We start from the raw sequence: 19853 nt of genomic DNA, 5'->3' as shown, positions 1-19853 counted from the left end.
GCAGTTAGCAGGAGGATGAAATATTGAAGAGGCTGACACTGTGAATCATTTAGTGGAACTAATGTAGATATGATCTGTTTAATTGCTCTATTTGTTTGTCACTTGTGAAATAAGACCCACCTTTGGATAATTACCATTTACATGACTGATTATTTATATTTTAGTTCCTTGTGAGAGCTGAATAACATTAACCTAATTAGTTGTTTTTTCTTTTCCTTCTACTTAAAATAATCTTGTACAGAAAAGAAAGCAATGCATGTGCATTTGTATATGGGTGTCTGGTTTGTGTGTGTGCGTGGAGTGAATGTAAGCTGAAGGAAAGTAGTTTAACATGCACATATCAGACATAATTTACAATATCATGGCTCCAAATATGAAAAAGGAAGAAATACATAAAGAAAATGTAGATATGAAGTTAATGTAGACATACCCTGAGAAACACTATTAAAACTATTATAAAAATATTTATTAAAAAATGTGTTTTTTACATATTTATTAAAATTGTCCAAATGTTAAAACATAGTGACAGCTTGTGGTATAACTGCCATCTGCAGAGATGCATGCCTCGGTCAAAAACAAACAATCAGAACCAAAAGGAGGAACTTGGTGCTGCCAATCATGCTAATGACAGAGAAACAACTTACCATGATGCTGCATTCAGACCAAACGTGATTTGAGCATCAGGATTGACTGGTTTACATGCAGACTCTACGCTGACGTGTCGAGGCGTGTCAAAAAGTCTCGCGGTGCACTTCACACATATAACATTTGACATGTGCGTACGTCCAGTGAGGTCAACGTTGGAGTTGGAAAATCTGAACTTTGGCCACTGGACATGGAGTGTCAACCAATCAGAGAGACTCCGCTAAATGACATAGTGGTCTGCAGTTGGTGTCCTTCCAGGAGATGTAGGCACCATTGTGGGTTGGCAGGTATTCAAACTGGACTGACATCACTCCTCGTCAGCGCGTGGCTAGGTTGTGAAATGCACCAAACTCAGAACACCTCTGAATTATCTGGTGAATTCAAACACCTGCCTGACAACGTGTTTAACTTCTCCTGCGCTCAGCAAATAAAACCAACATCTCAATATTTCATCTGCCATTGTTCAAAGTACCTGGGAGAGGCAAAATAGGCAAGAGGCTCTTTCCAACACGTCGATTAAGACAATAAAACCAAGCCACTCTCTCAATTTTATCCACATTTGTACAAAGAGACTGGCAACAGAAAACAACGGCTCCTCCCAATGTACGTCTAGAACGATTTCGACGCAAGACATGAAGCGTCATTGTGGGGAACTAGCTGTAGATGAACAGAGAGCAAAGGGAGAGGTGTGAGCACTACAAACACAAGAATGATTGACAGCACTAAATCCGTCCTCCTGGCTACTTCTGCAGGACAACAGACAGGAGTTAGAGGAGCTTGATTTATTTTTTTATTTGTGTCATTATTTCAGCATTAATATGTGTTTGTCTCTCTGAATAGAAAAACAATACACACAGGATAACACTTGTGTAGAAGTAGAAGCGACTATTCGTTACGAAAGTACACACCTTGTTGCATTATTTTTTACAAATACTTCCTTCCACAAAATATTTTTTGTCTTGTTTTTGTATTATCACAATGTAAACAATGACCTGGTTGTTCAAAAGAATTATTTTTTTCAGTGCAGACAAGAATCTGAGCTATCCAAATGTAGCAACAGTCCAGTTCCAGGACTGGGTTTCTGGTAACTTCACTCTCACTTTGGTTTTCAATTATAACCAGCACACGAGGTTACCTTTGGGTCTGCTGTAATTTTAGCTCCAGTCTGGTTCCACTATTTAAAGTTCTTTAACCACAAATTCCTTTACTACTGAGCAGTAGAGTAATGTGGGGGATTAACTGTTTCACACTGTGCAGCAGTATGCTGCTGAAGGGCTTCCCTGCATGAATCCAAACCCACAGTAAGACGGAGCCATCGTGCAAACTTGGTAGAGAAATGTATCTAGAGAGGGAAAATGAGACAGGAAACTGAAGTGAGGTTAATCAGTAGGTGGCTAACTTTGAAATAGCTAACGTTAGCTGTAAATAGGTAATGTAAGCTTATGACTTCCTGGATTGTTTACTAATTTAATATGCAGGAGGAGATTTATTGACCTTTTTAAAATCTCTCTCAAACATCTGTATGCCTGTCTTTCAGATATGTTGCCATGGTTGCAGGGTTATTTGGAATTGTTGCCCACACATTGTGGCAATGTGTTCTTTTGACATTTTTGACTTTTCCCATTAGTCTAGCTTTGTCTAACTGTTTCTTTTCTTTTTTATTAAATGACGTTTTCTTTTCCATGAAGGTCACACAGGCTGTTGTCCAGACATTGTTGCTTATAAGCTACTAGTTGTCAACCCTAACTGGAACATTTGAAGTCATTTTACCGGGGCTTAGCAAGTTACACTGGTTGTTTAACTTGATTAAACAATGTTAAAGCAGTAACAATGCTACTGCTTTTACATTGTTTTAAAACTCACTGGCATCCTATTAAGCTTCTTGGTGAAGGGGTGGAGAGAAACAGCTCAAATTTCAAGAACAAAAAGTTGCCACACCGATTACACTTTATAATGTACATAAATTAACCCAAACTCCACAGAACTGGGACAAAATCTAAAGGGTTTTCACAATTTATACAGATTACTTGCCATTAAAGCAAAAGAGAGCTTTAGTTGGACTCAAAACATTGTTGTGCACAACACTCTTAACTGTGATCTGTTTGCTTTGGTTAATTCAATTCCATTCAATTTAAAATTACTTTAACCCAAACTAAAATGACATGTCCTAACTCATATCATTCAGGCATCTCTAAAGAGTCATTGTGGAAGATGATACTGTGGGTCACAGTGACATGTCTTCAAGGAAACGATCAGCTGTTGGAAACTTTACTGTAGATGTAAAGAAGTTCAAGGTCAGGGCAGGTGAGACCAATTAAGGATGTTTGTGTTTTAGAAAATAGAGGGCAGATTTAATATTGGTTTGTTGGAGTTCGTCTGAAGAAGTAGTCAGCAAAAAGCCAATCAGACAAGCGAGTCTAACATTGAGTTTGGTGGTTGGTTTCCTTACTATGGAAACCCAATTGAAAATAAACCAGATCCACAGCAGTCAAAGGAAAGAACAAGCTGGTATGTCAACTTTGGAGTTCATGTTGACCCTTTAGCCACTCTGTAGGCAAGAGCTAGTGACATAAATCTGCTTCTAGCAGTCCCTGTAGACAGTGGAGGTCAGTGAGTAATGGAGTGACACGTCCTTTTTGGTTGATCAAACATCCAACGCAGCACAGCGTTCTAGACCATCTGGCAATGTTTTACTGGGCATGATGGGAGGCCTGCCAGAGGAGCTTCACATTGACCAACATTCCAGTCTTCTCTTCCATGAATGTCAAGGCCTTATGATGACGTTTTATTTCCCCAGTGAGTTTAACTTTCAGAACAATGAGGTCTGAAACATATTAAAATCATTAGATTTTTATATGGTGGTATTTTGGCTCAACCTGACCTTCGGTAACATTTTCTGGCATACAGAGAATAAAATCATATTATTACGAGAATACAGTTGAAATAATATGAGAATAACATTGTACTGAGTCAATATTTTGAGAATAAGGTTGTATTATGACTTTATCGTAATATTATGACTTTATTCTCGTATTATGATGACTTAATTCTTTTTTTTGCATGGCCCTAATACTCATACTAAATGTTTTGTTTTTGCTGATATTACCTATCAGTTAGCAATCTAAATAGTTTCTTTCTGCAGCTAACAAAATTTTAAACAATAAGGTTCTGCCTCAGTGATAACATCATGACCAAGAATATACTAAGAAACTTTCACCAGTAGACCTTTACATCCATTGGTGACTTGTACCAGAAAATGATGAATATTCTGTCGTCTCTGTTAGCCGTTGGTTTTCTGTACATCTGACATCGCACGAGAACAAACGTGAAGGCCATACGAAGATCTCACGCTGTCTTGTTCTTTAGTTTTTACGTGTCCTGCTGGGACGTGAACTGCTGCTGTTGCTGTTCCAGCTTCATCTTGGCTGCAACATTCATGAGATTCTGACGAAGTGGTGAGATATTCATTGCCACATGTACGAGGAAAAGAAGAGAAACACGTCTGAAAAACGGTGTGGACTGAAAGAAGCGGGACACGTAACCACGGGGGGTGTTTTGTTGACCCGTCTATCTAAGCTGCTCTCTTTCCTATGCATGATTTGTTTCTCCCCGTTAATGTTTCCTTGGCTGCCTCCTGTGCACTCAACATAATTATTGCTGTTGCCGTAGGGCTTTGTCAGCTGGACAAAAACTTGAGGAATAATAATAATACCAAAATCAGATGCATACAGAATATGTAAAGCAGGTTTTAGCTGCCTCTTGTATTACAACTTCTTGGACAGCTGTTAGATATTGTTAGATATATCAGAAAACATTATTTGTATTTATTGTCGTACTACAGACTATTCCAGATTGAAAATTCAAAAAGACAGAGAAATGTCTTTGTCTTTTCTCCTTATTTCCAAAGTTACATACTAAAATTTACATATTTAGCTAAGTTATTGTAGGTCACATATGGAGTCAAAAAGCAACAGATTCATAGGAAACATCAGAAAAAGGACAGAAGGAGGAATGAAATAAATGAAGGGAAGAACGGATGAAGTAGTGAAGGTTAAACAGCGTTAGCTTTTAGCTGGGAACCCACAGACGATGCTGCAAAATATGTACAGAAACGTTGACTTTTGGAATGATTTTTCGCAAGTTTATTCACTATTCAATAATTAATACATTTGTTTATCATAAATGCTGCCTCATACCTTCTGATTTTAATTGAGTTTTGATGTGGACATTTTTATTATCTGCTGCTATGCCTATTAATCTTACCTTCATGATATTTCATTACCTGATAATACAATTTTTCATCACAATACAATCAATTGATTTAAAGAAAATATTTTGTAATATTTTATATTTATCACATATCAAATTTTATTTAATCTCCACAGTTTTCAGAGTTTTTGCAGCAGGATCGATTGCAGCTGGACGGTTCCTTCTGTCTGGTTCTTGTCAGAAACTTTTCCATTTTCACTCTCACTATGTAACGCAGTGTGATGAATTTGATTGACAGTCAATCAGAAACATAAGCATGGCAGATAACATTTTTCTGAATTTCCCCTCTGAGGCACAGTAAAAGCTATTTTTTCTATCTTTATTAATATTCTATTATCTTCAATAATAGTTGTAACTTAAATTCTATACTGATGATTGAAAAATAAATTATATATATATATATATATATATATATATATATATATATTTTTTTTTAAATGCATTATTTAATAATTATGACTATTGTGGAAACAAAAATGAAGTCATAAAATTTCTAAAATAAAGTCATAATATTATGAGAGTAAAGTTGAAACAATTTGAGAATAACATGATTCTATTTTAAGAATAAATTTGTAATATTACGAGAAATCGTGATGTCAGGATTACGAAAGTGAAGTCATTATGAGAATAAAGTTGAAAGAAAATATGAGAATAAAGTCACTGCATTCGAGAATAAAGTTGTAATATAATTACTTTATGCTCATGTTAATTCAAAATATGACTTTAGTGTCATAATTTTATTTTTAAAATTTCCTTAGTGTGGCCCTTATACTCTGTCTTTTTTTTTGCCTTTTTTTCTCCATTTTCCCTCCAACTGTCTGAGGGCTCCCTACCGCCCCCACAAGGAGGGAATGAATAGAACAAGTGAAGGAAGGCTGAAGACAAACAGTTCAGCATGCCAAAGTAAGGAACTCTTCATCAGCATAGACAAAGGGGCTGCATGTTGTAACATTAATTTAAGTAACAATTACTATTCAGTAGAGTTTATGTAAATTGCATCGAAAGAAAACACAGAGGGAAGGAAGGAGGAACACAGTGAATAACAGAAGGAAAGAACAAAAGACAAATGAAGATGGAAGAAAGAGATGAATGACGAAACATTAAAAAGATAAAATGAAGAAAGAGGACATGTAGAAGGAGGGAAGGAAAGTAGGAAGGTAGGACAAAAAAATAACATTAAAACAATAAGATAAAAAAATTGCTCTGTAAATACTTGTACTTTCCCCCTTTTCTTTCACAATCATGCAAAACTGAAGTCATTTTCTGGATTTTTCCAGACTGTGTAGGAATTCTTCCAGATCTCAAATCCAAAACATTTTTAAGTTTTTATTTTTTTCTACATGATTGTATTTCATAAATGTGTGCTCAACTGATGAAGATGCACTATTGGATTTTATTTTGGTTTTTTTCTACACTATTTGGATGGAGACTTCAAATAAACCCACTGGGCTTTTGCCTCTTCCTGCACTGTTATTTTTATCTTAATGTCTTTGATCTGTTTGCAGCTGTGCAAACTAAACTAAACTAAAAGCTGATGAAGATCAGTGTAGTGACAGGTTTATCGAGTTAATCTCGGCTCAGTTTCTACTCTCAAACGGCGACTTTGACTTCAAGCAGCAGTCTGTTCCTCTGGTGTCACTTTGAGAAGATGAAGACGAGTTGACAAGGCCTGTTTAATCAGCTTTCTCTCCATTATGATGAGCTTCTCTCATCAAAACAAAAATAAACACAATTCATTTTTAAGATGCACAAGTGACAGTTTGAAAGACCGTCAAGCAGTGACCCTCAAAGTAATATGGGATTTGGTATGAAAAAACAACAACAAAGACAAAAGAAAGGAACGGTTAAAAATAGTATTAGCTGTAAAAATTGATGGAACTAACACACAAAAACAATTTAAAAGTCAAGGTCAATAAACAGAGAATATTACATGATCCCATCTGTAAGAAAGCAGGTTTGCTGAGGCTTAAATCTGGAGCATGATCTACCCTAATCCCCTGAGGCTCCTTTCTCCACATTTTAAAGGTTCTAATGCCAGAAGTTAGAAAAAAAAAGAGAAGTGATACTATCTTGTCTTTAAAGCTTCTGTATTTTCTACAATCTACAGCCAATAGAAAGACATTTGGTGGAAGAAGAAAAAGAAAAACCTCACAACTCTGGGAAAAGATAAAATCACAGCTGCCTAGTGTTTCTTCTTCCCTTTCTGGGGTCAGGAATGGATAAAGCCTGTAATGTTGCTCCATCAGTTTCCCTCTCTCCATGGCAACAGGTCATGAAAAGGTTCATCTGTTTGAGTAGATGTTAACGGTCGAGCACACAGCCATGGAAAATTATGGATGAAGGGAGCTAAATGAAAATGTATTCAAAGGTTTCATATATAAAGATGGATGTGATTCACATACTAAAGCAAAAAAGATTATTAGTTTGAGTACGTTCACACCAGCCCTTCAGCCCGTTTTAATCAAACTCCAGACTGTCTACAGTGTCTGGTTTGTGTAGGGGGTGTAATGCCCAAATTCTGGTCCACCTAAAAACCTCCACCTGGGTTTGGTTAAAGTGAACTCTGGTGCAGTTCAAATGCATATGTCAACACCAAGCGGACCGGAGATTGCTAAAAAAGCAGAAAGTGGACTAGAGTGCAAGGTATTCTGGGTAAAAAGAACCAAAGCAAACACGTATGTTGCTACCAGGCAAAATGACAAGTGATCTTTTATCACAGACAAAGAGAAATCCTTCAACCACTAATGTTTGAATTTTGTGAAGAAGGAAGTAGCCTCAGTGTCTTCTTCAGAGGTTTTCATGTTGTTTCCTCCAGTGGTGCAGCGCCACCACAGGTGAGGAGGGGAACAAGTTGCTCGACTGGTTTGACAGTGCAGTGTGAAAGAGATCGGGGGAATCCTGCCTGCATAACGTCACGCTGCCAGTGGGCCGTAGATGAGTTTTCCAAGAATAATTTGTAGCTACATTCCACAGAAAAATCTGCGAATGAGTGAATCTGAGAATGTGAGAATCCACTGTAACGTAGAGCTGAGAGCTTTGAGTCTTATCTGGAAACGTTTGGTGCAAATCATTTGTTATGCTGTCTCATGTTAGCAGCTGAAAAGCTGCTCAAGTGTTAGAAGTGTCGTCCTTATTTATTTCGCTTTAGTATTTAAAATACCACAATAAATAATGAATAAAAAAAATTAATTAAACTCAAGCTATATTTTCTTGAACTCAACTGGTATTAAAGGTAATTAAAAACAACAATCAAACATGATAGGTCCAGTAAAGAGAATGATTTCAGCTCAACAGAGTTACTATAAGTGCATACATAATTAGACACTGATAAATCACCAAAAAGATCACAAACATACGTTTTACTTAAGATGTGTTAAGGAAATGGAATCTCGTCGGATGTTTTTCTTGTTCTTATTTTGTTTATTATTATCAAAAACACATTTGAGAAATATCTGTGACAGACAATTTAATGGATTTTCTGTCATCAAAAAATGACAGTAAAACGTGCAGGCAGTCAATGTGAGCTCAGCTCTCTGGTGTTTATTGGCGCCGTTGCCTCTGTAATCCAGTGTTTGTAGGGACTGTATTCTTTTAGGAGGACTGTAAAGCAGAATATTGTAGCAATTTAACCTGAAAGTGATTAAAGTGTGATCTAAAGACTGAAACGAGAAACAACCGGCAATGCTCTTCAGCCGATGTAATCCATTCTGGAAAGAATTGAATTGTGAGAAAGGAAATGAATAAAATAATAAAAATAGCATAAAACTAGAGAAACTTATGCATGTTTCTTTGAGTTATTGAAGACAAATTTGCTATTAGTCAATCAGTGTGGAGTTTAGGTAGCAACAAGCTTTTAAAAATTTTATTCAGCTTTATTTTATCGTCCGGATTCCTTTTTTTTTGTTGTTAAAAAGAGAAACTAAAAGTGACTTGAACCAGAAACATGTTGAAACATGTTTTATGTTTAAAACATAAAAGCAAGCAGAAAAAACATTATGTGCAAGGTGTGAAAAGCTGTATTAGTGCGTGTGTGTGTGTGTGTGTGTGTGTGGGGGTGTGCATGCGTGTGTATAGGTGTGTGTGCGTGTGTGTGTGTGTTTCAGCCTGCCTGGAACGACGGGCCTTTTAATCTGCTCCACACTAAGTCCTGGGGTGATGAAATCAAATGGCTCGTTTAGAGGACCCAGAAATCAAACTGACACTCACACATATCACTAGAAAGAGTGTAAATAGGAGGAAAGTGCTCTGGCTGCCAACTTCTGGGTGGAATAAACTCTGGCATCAAGAAACGTTATAGAGAAAGAGTTCCAACAAGAGAGAGCAACTAGCAGAAAGGAATGGTCCATCAGGCTTATGGGACCATGAAACAAGCAAATTATGTTCTTTGTGTTCAAATTTGTAACCAATAAGATATTTGTTGGATTGGTTAGGTGCCAAAAGGGAGGGCCTTCCTGATTTCTCTTTTTCTTTGAGCCAAATGTTCTGTAAACACTTCCAGTGCTGAAACCCAGACTTGTTCCACATTTCAACACTGAGAAAATTGGATCTATTTTCCCCCAGAGATGTTGACTGGGGCGTGGCCTGAAAACCGTTGGAATAAGAGATCAGATTTCTTGAAATGAGGTTTGGAAATGTATTATCAGTAATAGTTACTAATGTGAAGTAAACAGATACTGCAACACCATCAGTTTACAAAAGTATAGAAATCTCAGAAGGCTAACAGCCAGTTGGAACACTGTTCCTGATTTCAGCCTGATTTCAATTCTTTTAAATTTAGTTTTAAATAACTCAATTTTCTGTTTGAAACACTTACCTGTCCACACAGTTTTCTGCTTTTCCTCATGGGCCTCCCTCTATTTCTAAAGTCTTGATCTATTAAATATTAGTGCCTTTTCTTTCTTACATGGTTGGAATTATATCTCAGTTTGAAATTGGCATGAAATCCTACATTCTAGCATCAATTAAAACTTACGTTGTCCAGTCTTGCTGTCAACATCTAAAATCTCGGAGCAGCAAAATATGACTTATCCTTTATAAGTTATGCTGCCATTTGTTTTCAATCATGAAGAGCACACACACATTCTCACGGGTCCTAAAGCAGCTGTTACAACATTTCCTATCTTGCCATGTTTATAGTTGTATTGAAAAACTGCCTTTCTTCTCTCTTTCAGCAGGTGTAGAAACAGACTACTGCCATGTTGTGTTCTCTTTATCCTTATTTCTCTTCTCTACTCCTTTCTCTTTTCTTCCCTTTATCCCACCTTTCTCTCTTTATTTTCTGCTTCCTTGTCCATTACATTTGAAACAAACCCAAAGCAACTTCTAGAGGAAGCCGTAATGCTCCACTTGTGAAAGTAAATATGTTGGGACTCACCTTAGCACAAATCTGAGTGCCATAATGCCAGACAGGAAACATTACAAAAACAAAGAAACAAACAAAAAAAACATTTTGATGCATAGTGGGCTGCACAGTGGCGCAGTTGGTAGAGCTGTTGCCTTGCAGCAAGAAGGTTCTGGGTTCAATTCCCGGCCTGGGGTCTTTCTGCATGGAGTTTGCATGTTCTCCCTGTGCATGCGTGGGTTTTCTCCGGGTACTCCGGTTTCCTCCCATAGTCCAAAAACATGACTGTCAGGTTAATTGGCCTCTCCAAATTGCCCCTAGGTATGAGTGTGTGTGTGCATGGTTGTGTGTCCTGTGTGTCTCTGTGTTGCCCTGCGACAGACTGGCGACCTGTCCAGGGTGTACCCCGCCTCTCGCCCGAAACGTTGGCTGGAGATGGGCACCAGCACCCCTCCCGACCCCACTGAGGGAAAAAGGGTGCAAGAAAATGGATGGATGGATGATGCATAGTGCATGTCCACCAGGATTAAAGCTATAAAATTAAATGTTCTGCTGAATTCCATCAGGAAATGCTTTTCTTTTGCTGTAACCTATTTTATGTTTTGCTTTTCTTAATCAGCAGACAGTCTAGGAATCGAATACAAGTGTCCACAAATAGTTAATTATTTACCGGCTGAAATAGTCAGTTATAATCTCAGCTCAACTTGCAATCAGAAGCTTGTATACCAGCCTTCTTCTGTTACAGGTCGATGTGCACCGGCTTTGGGTTTCATTATCTTCCTTGGGATGTAGCGTTTTCTTGCTATTCCTTCTGAAATGAATTTTGTCATCTTTTTGTCATGCTTTTATTGGATTTTCTATTCTTTTTTGATCTAAATGTTTTTTTGTAGCTGCTAATGCCTGAGTCTGCGACCGGGTCCTTCCAGTGTATTTTGTGACAGGTATTGTTGGTTGGTAACAAAAGAAAAACGAGGTTTTACAAAAACGATTTCATAGTTTGAACTTCCAAAGGCTTAACCAAGTCAGCCGTGGCAAAGCAAAGAGATAACAGCAAATGTATTCCTATTGTTTAATAGGATAGTAAATGTATTCATATTTCATATTCTTCACATTCACAATACTATGTTTTTTCCTACTGCCTTTTTGTATTAGTTGGGTAAAGAAATGAACATTTTAAAATTAGTTTCTCATTATTCCTTTGCTTGTTTTAATTGAAAGCAAACGGGAAAACGGTTTCTTAAAACAAATAGGCAGAGCAGTTTTCCTGGGAACTAAGTTAGTTGCAGTTTAACATTTGAACCACTGGTCTTTGTTTTTTTTCCAACAGCAGAGTGTGTATGCAAAAATCAAGAAATGAGAGCAACACGTGTCAAATGAATCAAACTGACTTCGAAACGAAATGACGCCTTGACCGTTTTCAATTATTGCAGTCAGAAGACAGGTGACTAATTTAGAAATATAATTGTGTTCTTAAGTATCTAAAGGCAAATGTCATTATCGAAGTCTTTTTTTATTCATTTGAACATGAAAAACAAATTAACACTCTGAACCAAGAAGTGCAACTAAAGCTGCAAAGTAACATCTACACCGTTCCCGTAACTTCTCACATAGCCTGTGTTCTACTCTGTAGTTCATGAAAGCAACGCTTCAAAATTTGCATATTGATTCAGACACATTTGTTGGCACCTCTGGTAAGGTGTGTTGTTTACCAGCGTAAAAACTCTTCATTTAAATGTGATTTTTATTGCAGTAGCATCTCAAGCTAAAAACAGGAGAAAAAAAGATGTTCCAACCTTTGTTTGGATGGCTTTTATCTCTCAAGAACATACAACTGCATCGATAGTATTTTTATTCTTTCTTGTCTGAGTAAAACCATTGCGCTAGCACCCCCTACAGCGTGGTTGTGCACCCCATTTCTGACATTGACAAATGCAAAAGTGTGTCTCAAATCATGAACTTTATGCCAAATTTAATCTTTCACAGTATGAACAGCAGGGAGTACAATGTTCCACCCCTCAAATTGTCAAAAGCAACTAAGTCTTAATAAGGACTTTCTTTCGCAGCTGATCCAGTAGTAAAACGTTGTAAAATGTTGATAAAGCAATCCTGGCTAGCATGGCTAGCACTGCATTGTGCTAAATTTGTGTTTTCTACCTGGATCAGCCATCTTAGAGTGTGTTGCTCCAAACTTATACAGTAAGCAGGACTGTTAGTGCAGTAAAGCTGACACAAGCTTGAATAAATGTTCCCTCATCCATCCATCCATCCATCCATCCATCCATCCATCCATCCATCCATCCATCCATCCATCCATCCATCCATCCATCCATCCATCCATCCATCCATCCATCCATTTTCTTTCACCCTTGTCCCTCAGTGGGGTCGGGAGGGTTGCTGGTGCCCATCTCCAGCTAACGTTCCGGGCGAGAGGCGGGGTCACCCTGGACAGGTCGCCAGTCTGTCGCAGATGATTTCTAAAAATGAAGCAGCTGTATGCACTAGTAAACTTTACATAGGTCTGTTTTTATGTGTGCTTGAAAAATGTATTTATGTATGAGCAACACAAAATATAAACATTGTGGTCGTATGCGAGTGCTTAAATGACCAAACTTTTCCCACTGTGCCTTAATAATATGGCAGCACTGTCTTCATTAAGAGCAGATTTTCCTGAGATATAAAGCAATTCTCACTCTTAAGACGGTGTTCAGATAAAAGCATAAAAAAAACTATTGAAAACAGACAAAAGCAGAGCTCTTGTTATGCTGATTTGATCTTCTTTCTACTAAAAACCCTCTGCATTATTTTTAGAGCTGTGGTAAAACTCTGCAGTTTTCATGTGGATCAATAAAGCCAGCTCAAAATCTCTGAGCTTTAGTCAAACAAGCTACTGTGTATGTTCTCGGTATGGGATGATGTTTGAACTTTCTTCAAACATCGAGCGAATCTGCAAAGCGCAAATGATTTCTAAAGCTCCGGTTTTTGCGGCATGCGCATGAAGAAAGATTCTTCCCAAATCCATTTGACATTTGTAACTATGGTAACACAAGGCTTAACAGATCGGGTGATCACTGAGTCAAGCGGTCGCAAAAAGTTCAGCCGGATGAGAAGAGCAACTGAACACGGTGTGTGCAGCCAGAGCTGTGGGAAATTTGTCAAATAAAAAGAAATATTATCAATGGATATTCAGTTAATAAAATAACTTTTATATTGTGGGGAGTTCAATATTATTAAATTATTGAAATATCATTGCATTTTTAACATTGATCATTGTTAGTACATTGGTCAGCAATATGCTTCACAAAAGAGCAAGAGAACAGTGATGTGCCTGTTAAAAATCATTAGTAATGAAATCTGTTTGTGAACAGTTGCTGAACTTAAGTTACTTTGTAACGCGTTACTCCGATCCGACCACTTTGTTCAGTAACTAGTGACCTAACGTGTTACTATTTCAAATCAAGTACTCAGATTAAAGTTACTTATACAAATCACTCTCACTATTTTCTTTTGCATCTTGGGTAGTTACCATCGTTTCTATGCTGCTGTTAACAGACGCGCCGTGAGAGAAACGTAAACAATGGAGGCAGGAGAGAGATGCTCCTACTGGTGATGGAAAAAGAGGAACTATTTTGAGTTTTTGTCGCCACGTTCGATTATTATATGCGACTTTGGGCATGTTTTTTTCTGAAGTCGTTTGCAAATTTAAGTCATGGGTTGCAGTTTTTTGGGCTTGTTTTTGAACGTGAAGTTGCTCATTTGGAAATAAGCAGAGACATAATAAACCCCACAACTTGTCTAACAACCGGATAGTTTTAGTCAGGCTCTCCGTGTCCATCATTTCCCAAATGATCCGTCCCGCTGTGGCTTTGTTAAGGTTCAAGTAATATAAACATGTTTATGTTATAAACATGTTTATGTTATAAACATGTTTATAACATAAACATGTTTATATTACCTGTGAATGATGTTGAGCTTTGCGTTGTGCTTCAGAATAAATGCAAACATCAAGACTAATATTGAGAATGCAATAAACATGAAAACAGCCACGAATAAACGTAAAGTTAAACACCATTATAATCATTAAGATTAAGATAAGTGTCACAAATCTTGTGCAGCCATCTGAGTTGTGAAGCCGCAGGAGGAGCGCTGACAGCAAACACAGGGCCGTAACAGAACCTGGAGGCTGGTGAGGAGAGCTCTAAAATAGTAGTTAGTTTTCCAACATACAAAAACACGCAAAAATTACTAATTACTTTTTTTTTTGACTGTTGTAACCTTTAAACAATCTCCCCTTCAGTTCAGCCTTATAGTGGAGATACATTGCTAATGTTACCATTATAAAATAACTTTCATTAAGCTCGATGTAATTTTTATATTGAGGTGACAGACGGTTGTTGTCAGCAGCTGCTGAAAGTAACTAATAAAGTAACTTGTAATCTAACTTAGCTATTTTCCAAATCAAGTAATCAGTAATCTAAGTTACTTTTTCAAAGAGTAATCAGTAATCTAATTAAAGTTACTTTTTCAAAGTAACTATGCCATCACTGTTCATTAGTCATTGTAAGCTGCTTTGGTTGCCTCATTCTATGTCTCAGTTTTAAGTGGACCGTTTTGTTCATAGTGTAAGTGTAAATATGGCCAAACAGCAGATGTAATGTTTGTTTAGTGAAAGAAAAAGATCATACTCAGCTAAACATCAGCCAGTTGTTCTACAATCACACCAGGAAAGGTCCAGAGCAACAGGCTTTACTGCGGTTTGCTGGGAGACTACAGATCTCTATTGGAGGTCAAATTTCTATCGTACATTCCTAGTGTATTTTGTGGAGTGTGTAATGTTAAAAGCTCTACATTATATAATAACACCAATATTAATAGGAGCATTTATAATTTTGTAACAAACTACTTGGAAAGCAAAATTGTTAGTTTGTGATTTGCAGTAATCCCAACGTGTCACAAATCAAAGCGACTGGTCTATAAAGATTAACTCAGCATTTAGTGCTTTAGTTAAAGGACATGGCAAAAATACTGCAATAAGCTTACATGGAATAAAACCAGTTACACAAATCCACCAAACTGAAGTCTAATAACTACATAATGAAAGTAACTGGATTCCCCTTCTAAACCGTCGTGACTTTCAGGACAATGTTACTCTACGACTTTGAGGGTGAAACTGTTGCTAAGAGAAGCCAAACACCAGAGGGGTTTCCGACTAGAAAATATGATTCTAGAAAACACGTACCAGATCATGTTATGCTTTCACCCCCCTGACATTTCTCTCCATAACAAATATGATTGCTGTGAAGTCAACGCCTCCATGAGGAATAGGCAGCACACCGGTCAATTATCACCAGCTGTCTGCAGTGAGAAGAGCCGTTGTTAGAGCTGCCATAAGACAAGTATTGACACGCAGAGAGAACTCCGGAAGGGCAAACATACCGACCAGGCTTTCCTCAAAGAAATATGATAATGTTATTTGTAAAGGGACAGAGGGTGGACAACACCCCGCGTGTTGATTAACGAGAGAGGCGACTTTCCTCGTCAATATGACATCCTTTGTCCTCGTGATTCGCCTAATACCTGTTGATTAAACACTGAGTGATGACGCCAATCCTCGGAGGTGACCCCCTCGAATCTGTAAAGGAGATAAATTAAAGTCCTCCATCAAAACGTGATCAATGCCACGGAGCCCCTCTGGCTGAAATGGACGCCTCGGTATAATGAAGCAATAATTTAAGTTTACTGCTTGGTAAGTGAATGATGGACATTCGAGCACAGCCTGCAGAGATTTTTGAATGTCAACATGAGAAATTAACCCCAAATCGAATTGTCTTTAACTGCAGTTTTATTAAAAATACACCTACTTTTACTACTACATTTCTATTGTAGTCTTTAAGGTTCTTATCCTAAAGCAACAGAAAAACCCTCTTAATGTTTTTTTGCATTTTTTAGCATACTGTATTAATATCACTTATATTGTGATTGAAGTTGCAATAATTTCATTTGCTATGATTTGAGAGTTAATCTGACCACATGACTTCAGCAGAAGGAAGTAAAAATATTATGACTTTTGGAAGCTGATAGTCTGGCAGACTGATTTGGGAAAACTTTATCCAAAATTTGGGATACCTTAACGTCACAGTTGGACAGCGAGGAAGCAGAACTTTTGTCCCATCAAACCATCAGCTCCCAAAACCACACAAAAAACCCTCGTAGCAGCGCACACAGGTCTGTACAGACTGCACATCGAATAAAAAACCTGTAAGGTCCAAATCACCCCATCTCTTAAGGCTGTGGTAGGATTAAAAACAACACAGCATTATAATGAATAAATAAATTACAAAATGAGCAAATTAAATGAGAAAAGTTCAGAGCCTGAAATACGCTAGACATTTATCTAAATTTGGCCTAAATATATTAAATATATTAATACATTTCAGTTACTCTCCACATTAGCTGCTCATTATCTAAATAATTAATATGTGTTTCACCTAGTGACCGACTCACTGAGTTAATTACATTTTTATTATTCTAATTAAACATCACTTATCTCACAAAGTGTAATGTCAAAATAACAATGAATTTAAAAATCTGTTTATTTAATCAATACAAGTCAAATTTAAAACTATATATAGAACCAATAAATTTCACATCAGATCAAACTAGCGTGTGCGTTTAGATATATACACTCACCAGCCACTTTATTAGGTACACCTGTCCAACTGCTCATTAACACAAAAATTTAGCATCAATAACATTAAAGCATGAATCCATCCTGCCTTGTATCAACGGTTCAGGCTGGTGGTGGTGGTGGAGTGGTGTGGGGGATATTTTCCTGGCACACACATATTTTCCTGGTCCATTAGTATCAATTGAGCATCGTGTCAACCCCACAGCCTATCTGAGTATTGACCATCCCTCTTTAACCACAGTGTAGCCATTTTCTGATGGCTACTTCCAGCGGCATAATGCGTCATGTCATAAAGAGAGAATCATCTCAGGCTGGTTTTTTGAACACAACACTGAGCTCGAATGGCCTCCACAGTCACCAGATCTCAAACAGTAGAGCCCTTTTGGGATGTGGTGGAAATGTTGCAGAGATTCGCATCATGGATGTGCAGCCGACAAATCTGGAGCAACTGTGTGATGCTATCATGTTAACATGAACCAGACATGAACCAGAAGAAGTTCTGAAGACAAAAGGGGTCCAACCTGGTACTAGCAAGGTTTACCCAATAAAGTGGCCTATGAGTATAATTTTAAGCATTATCGCCTGCTTTCACTCTGAATTTTTCTCAGACAGACATCTGACACAGTAGTGAATAGCATTAGAAAGCAAAACCAATACAGGGCTAATTTCCAAAAATGAAGCAATGATGCTCCTACGCAGGTTTTGTGTTCCACTGCTTGTTCTGGGCACATCAGGGTCCACTAGAACTCCATTATCATTGTTATCAGCTTTATTTGAGGAGAAGTGCTGCCTCTGACAGTCGCCACCCAGAAGAGGATTAAGTAGGAATAGAAGACGGACAGAGAGACGGATGGATTACTTGTCCTTTAATCCAGAGCATAGCTCCTTAATCTAGTTTTTTGCATTGAAAACTTAACCTATAACCTATAAGCCAACCTGTGGTATGAACTTAACCCAGGCCTGGAATCAGTCCACACTTGATGCAGGAAAATCACCCAGAGTGGGTTATATTATAACATGTTGCATGTTTTTGTTTATATTCAGAAAATTTCACGTAAGAGCAGAACGCTAAAGAGTGGAAAGACAATTCTTTTACTTACCATCGATGTACAAAATGAAACCTGGACATGTAGGTGTTATTAATGTAGTGCAGTGCGACAGAGCAAAGGGGAAAACAACACAGCAAAAAAAAAGTTAAAGAACGAGTCAAAACCACGTATACTGCTTTGTCATTCTATGCGTTGGCTATGTTACATGCACACCCGTTTCCATAGCAACAGCTCTGACAACAGCTCCACTAGGTTATCAGGATTCATCACTAAAAACACGCAAACATTTCCCACACAGAGAATAGAACATTGACTCCATTACAGTTTTATGTTTTCAAGCTTGATGTTCATTTTGCAATTACTAATAAGTGATGGTGGTTGATTAGCTAATTAGCCCCTGATCTACTGATGGTCTGTCAGAGTTTCTTGTGTGAGTTGCCTTTTATTTTAATTTTTTTGTGCTGAACCAAAGCACACTGAATTCTGCAACACATCTACATATTAGGTTTGTCAAAGTCAAGCTGGCATAATTGATGTACTTCCTTCTCCGTCTCTATTTTTGTTAATTAAGGCTCTTTCCTGACCCTGTGAAATGTGAAACCCTTGGACCTTGGTATGTAGATGTCATAGTGTTGACAATAAGTAAAGCACCGTGTGGTCTTCCAGCAGAAAGTTTGGGGGCAACGTGATGTCAACGTGTCTACAGCATAGTAGCTCCGGTATAGTGTGTGTATAGTATCAATGTTTTTATTGAGTCTTTAAAAGTTGTTTACATTGCCCTTGTATTAGTTCTTCTATTATGTTTATCTGTGTATTATAAGGCCTTACTGTAAAAACATGTATAATGAGGTCTACATTCATTGATGCTTTGCATTTGTTCTGCTGCCCTTCACAGATCATAGCACATGCTCAACTGGATCTTTGTAGAAATTTGAATTCATGGATTTGTTTTTACTCCTGTTAAAACTCCAAGCCTGATTTCTGATGAGTTAGAGAGCTGAACTGAAACAACGTTTGTCTTGTCTCCTCATTTACATTTAGGATTATTTGATCAGTGCGGCGAGCAACAAAAGGAAAACGCATGGCTGCAGGGAAAGCTGAAATGTAATATCCTCGTGTCATTAGAGGTTTACTACAACAATAACAGCCCCGCAGTGCCGATTCCACATTCTTTTTATTATATCATCTGTGAGAGAAAATATGACTGCTTCTGTCTAATCCACCTGAAGCCGCTTCTCTGAAAACTTGGGCTTTTACACTGCCACCTGCCCCAAATACATCTGAATAAGGAGTCAAGACTCTCACAAAGGCAGCATTTGGCATGCATCAAAAGTTCTTAATAAGATACCTTACCTGCCAGGCAGCCCATAAGTGACTGCAGCAGCAGCAGTTTCCATAGTAACATCATCTTCAATTTTGAAGGGTCAAAAGTGTTTTCACATCCAATCACAAATGTATGGAATCCGATTTGCACTTCTCTCCTTTGCCAATCTGTGGAAGAAAAAGAAACCAGGTGAGATTTATTAAGCACTTTTTCGCAGCAACTTCAAAAATAAATTGGGCATCCTTCACTTGGCAAAGTCATCCCACACAGTGTGGAACAAGGAGGATAGTCGGAACTTGGCAAAACGAAAAAGTGTTTAAATTGAATTTAAAAACCGCTGAACTGAACAACAACTTACAGGTTTGGCGGAGTAAAAAAATCAATCTCAAAGAAACCCTTTGCCTAACAGGAACGGGACAGGAAAACGTTCATTTCCGTATCTTCAGCAAAATAACAGGCAGAGCTGCTTTCAAAGGCAGCTCCAACTCCCATACATGGCCATGGTATTGTTCTTTAGGAACTCTTCCAACTTACATTCAA

The 19853-nt window shown here is 37.7% G+C and overlaps 1 protein-coding gene across 3 annotated transcripts in view; it reads right to left on the bottom strand.

The window, feature by feature from the left end:
• Positions 1-19853, bottom strand: part of cntn4 (contactin 4) — a 250708-nt gene that overhangs the window by 183219 nt on the left and 47636 nt on the right. For all 3 annotated transcript variants that reach the window (XM_081607459.1, XM_081607460.1, XM_008410160.3), the window contains one exon: positions 19343-19480. In XM_081607459.1, coding sequence (XP_081463585.1) covers positions 19343-19480 — 138 coding nt within the window. The remainder of the gene's footprint in view (positions 1-19342; positions 19481-19853) is intronic.

Source organism: Poecilia reticulata, chromosome 5 (genome assembly GCF_904066995.2).
Source record: "Poecilia reticulata chromosome 5, P_reticulata-male-v2, whole genome shotgun sequence".
Taxonomy (NCBI): domain Eukaryota; kingdom Metazoa; phylum Chordata; class Actinopteri; order Cyprinodontiformes; family Poeciliidae; genus Poecilia; species Poecilia reticulata.
Note: the sequence above shows the minus strand (reverse complement) of the source record. Positions and strands in the feature narration are given on the sequence as shown.